The 1423-nt window shown below is 38.4% G+C and overlaps 1 protein-coding gene across 1 annotated transcript; it reads right to left on the bottom strand.

Moving 5' to 3' along the window:
* Positions 1 to 395: 395 nt before the first annotated feature.
* On the bottom strand, positions 396 to 764 carry LOC127081128 (uncharacterized). Its single transcript, XM_051021410.1, has one exon. It carries the CDS (start codon positions 762 to 764, stop codon positions 396 to 398), a length of 369 nt encoding a protein of 122 aa, XP_050877367.1.
* Positions 765 to 1423: the final 659 nt, after the last annotated feature.

Raw genomic sequence — 1423 nt, 5'->3', positions numbered from 1 at the left:
AATGTCACACCTTAAATAATTATTTAAATTAATTAAATACATATCTAAATAATTATTTAAAATAATTAATTAAATAAATATTTCTACACTCCCCTTTCTCAAAACCAATCAACCCTAGTAATTATAAAATTACCAAAATACCCTCAATCCTCATAAATAGTTGATAACATCAATCAAATCACACACCAAATACAAAAATAATTAAAAATAGCAAAATTTCTAAGTCGATGCGTTACAACTCTCCCCCACTTAGAAGATTTTTGCCCTAAAAAATCACCTGATAAAAATTGATCCAAATGAGACTCCTTTATCTGACTTTCTGACTCCCAGGTCATGCTCCCTCCAGCAGGTCCTCCCCAGATGACCTTCACAAGAGCAATCTCCTTACCTCTGAGTTACTTCACTTCCCGATCCACAATCCTCAAAGGTAAAGCCTCCATAGTTAGATTATCCCTCACATGCACATCATCCATTTGAATCACATGAGAAGGATCATGAATATACTTATAGAGTTGGGACACATGGAATACATCATGCAAATTTTCCAGCGACGGAGGTAAAGCTATTTTGTAAGCAACAACTCCAACCCGCTGAGTGATCTGGTATGGACCAATGAAACGAGGTGTAAGCTTCTTCGACTTCAACGCACGCCTAACACCGGTCACCGAAGTAACTCTCAAAAAAACATGATCACCCTCACTGAACTCAAGAGCCTTCCTCCTCTTGTCATGGTAACTTTTCTGCCTGCTTTGAGATGCCTTCATCTTCTCTTGGATCATCTTCACCTTCTTGGTGGTCTGTTGAACAATCTCAGGCCCAATCACACCATTCTCTCCAATCTCATACCAACATAGAGGAGTTCTACACCTTATACCATAGAGAGACTTAAAATGTGTCATCCTAATACTGGAATGATAACTATTATTATACGTGAACTCTATCAATGGAAGGTAGTCATTCTAAGCACCTCTCTGCTCTAGTACATAAGCTCGCAACAAATCCTCTAGAAACTGAATCGTCTTCTCAGTTTGGCCATTAGTGTGTGGATGATACGTATAACTCAACCTCAACTTAGAACCCAAAGCATCCTATAAGCTCCCCCCAAATCTAGACGTGAACCTCAGGTCTCTATCAAAAACAATACTAGATGGAATACCATGAAGCTTCACAATTATGCTGATATAAATCTCTGTTAGCTTCTACAACGACAAGCTAATCTTAATCGGAATGAAATGAGCCTATTTAGTCAGTCTATCCACAAAGACCCATATAACATCATTTCATTTGCAGTGTTTGGTAAACCTGTCATAAAGTCCATCGATATATTATCCCACTTCCACTCAGGAACATCCAACGATTGCATTAGTCCACATGGTCTCTGGTGCTCCACCTTTGACTTTTGACAAGTCAAGCAAGAGTACAT

Source organism: Lathyrus oleraceus, chromosome 5, assembly GCF_024323335.1.
Source record: "Lathyrus oleraceus cultivar Zhongwan6 chromosome 5, CAAS_Psat_ZW6_1.0, whole genome shotgun sequence".
In the NCBI taxonomy this organism is placed as follows: Eukaryota; Viridiplantae; Streptophyta; class Magnoliopsida; order Fabales; family Fabaceae; genus Lathyrus; species Lathyrus oleraceus.
This window is presented reverse-complemented; position numbering and strand designations above follow the sequence as displayed.